The sequence below is a fragment of the Onychostruthus taczanowskii genome, unplaced genomic scaffold (assembly GCF_017590055.1).
Source record: "Onychostruthus taczanowskii isolate IOZ18803 unplaced genomic scaffold, ASM1759005v1 scaffold207, whole genome shotgun sequence".
In the NCBI taxonomy this organism is placed as follows: domain Eukaryota; kingdom Metazoa; phylum Chordata; class Aves; order Passeriformes; family Passeridae; genus Onychostruthus; species Onychostruthus taczanowskii.
The window spans coordinates 212200-213124 of NW_024499318.1; the positions used below are offsets into that span (position 1 = coordinate 212200).

The 925-nt window shown below is 68.6% G+C and overlaps 1 protein-coding gene across 1 annotated transcript in view; it reads left to right on the forward strand.

Annotated features, from left to right (window-relative positions):
* INTS3 (integrator complex subunit 3) overlaps positions 1 to 572 on the forward strand; it is a 29148-nt gene extending 28576 nt beyond the window's left edge. Inside the window, exons 27-29 of the mRNA XM_041404020.1 lie at positions 52 to 152; positions 241 to 313; positions 392 to 572. Of these exons, the coding sequence (XP_041259954.1) occupies positions 52 to 152; positions 241 to 313; positions 392 to 572 (355 nt within the window). The remainder of the gene's footprint in view (positions 1 to 51; positions 153 to 240; positions 314 to 391) is intronic.
* The last annotated feature ends 353 nt before the right edge of the window (positions 573 to 925 follow it).

The window sequence follows — 925 nt, forward strand, 5'->3', positions numbered from 1 at the left end:
TTTCCGTGCCCCCCCGTTCCCGTGTGCTCACCCCCCTGCTCCTCCCCGCAGCCTGCGCAGCTCCAGCAGCAAGCTGGCCCAGCTGACCCTGGAGCAGATCCTGGAGCACCTGGACAACCTGCGCCTCAACCTCACCAACACCAAGCACAACTGTGGGTTCCCCCCAGCTCCGGGGTGCGGGGTCCGGGCTCGGGGGGCTGCCCTGACCCCCTCCCCACCCCGTCCCCTGCTCTCCCCCAGTTTTCAGCCAGACCCCGATCCTGCAGGCGCTGCAGCACGTCCAGGCCAGCTGCGACGAGGCCCACAAGATGAAGTGAGCCCCCCACCCTTTCCCCTTCCTCCCTTCCTGGTGACCCCAAACCCCCCCTGAGCCCCTTTTCCCCCACTCCAGGTTCTCGGATCTCTTCTCCCTGGCCGAGGAATACGAGGATTCCTCCAGCAAGCCCCCCAAGAGCCGCCGGAAAGCCACGGCGCTGGCCAGCCCCCGCAGCCGCAAGAGCGCGGCGCAGCCCCCCAACAACGAGGAGGAGTCGGGCTCCAGCAGCGCCTCGGTGAGACCCCCCCCATCCTGAGACCACCCCCCCCATCCTGGGGGGGGCAGCACCCGTGGCCAGCAGGATTTGGGGGGGGTCCTGCCCTCCCCCCCTCCCCCAGGGCTCCCTCAGTTTTTAAGTGTTTTTAAGAAAAGCAGCAATAAAAACTTTCCTGTTTTGTACCGAACTGCCCCGGTTTGTGGGGGGGGGGCGGGGGCCGTGTCCCCCCCTCCGGGTGGCCTGGCCGGGGCACGTGGCTGTCCCGGGATGGTGGCACTGGTGGCACTGCCAGCCCCCCCCGAGGCGGGGAGAATCTGGGACAGCGGGGAGGCCTCGGAGGGGGACACGGAGGGGACAATGGGGGGGGGCAGGAGAGGGGACAGAGAGGGGAC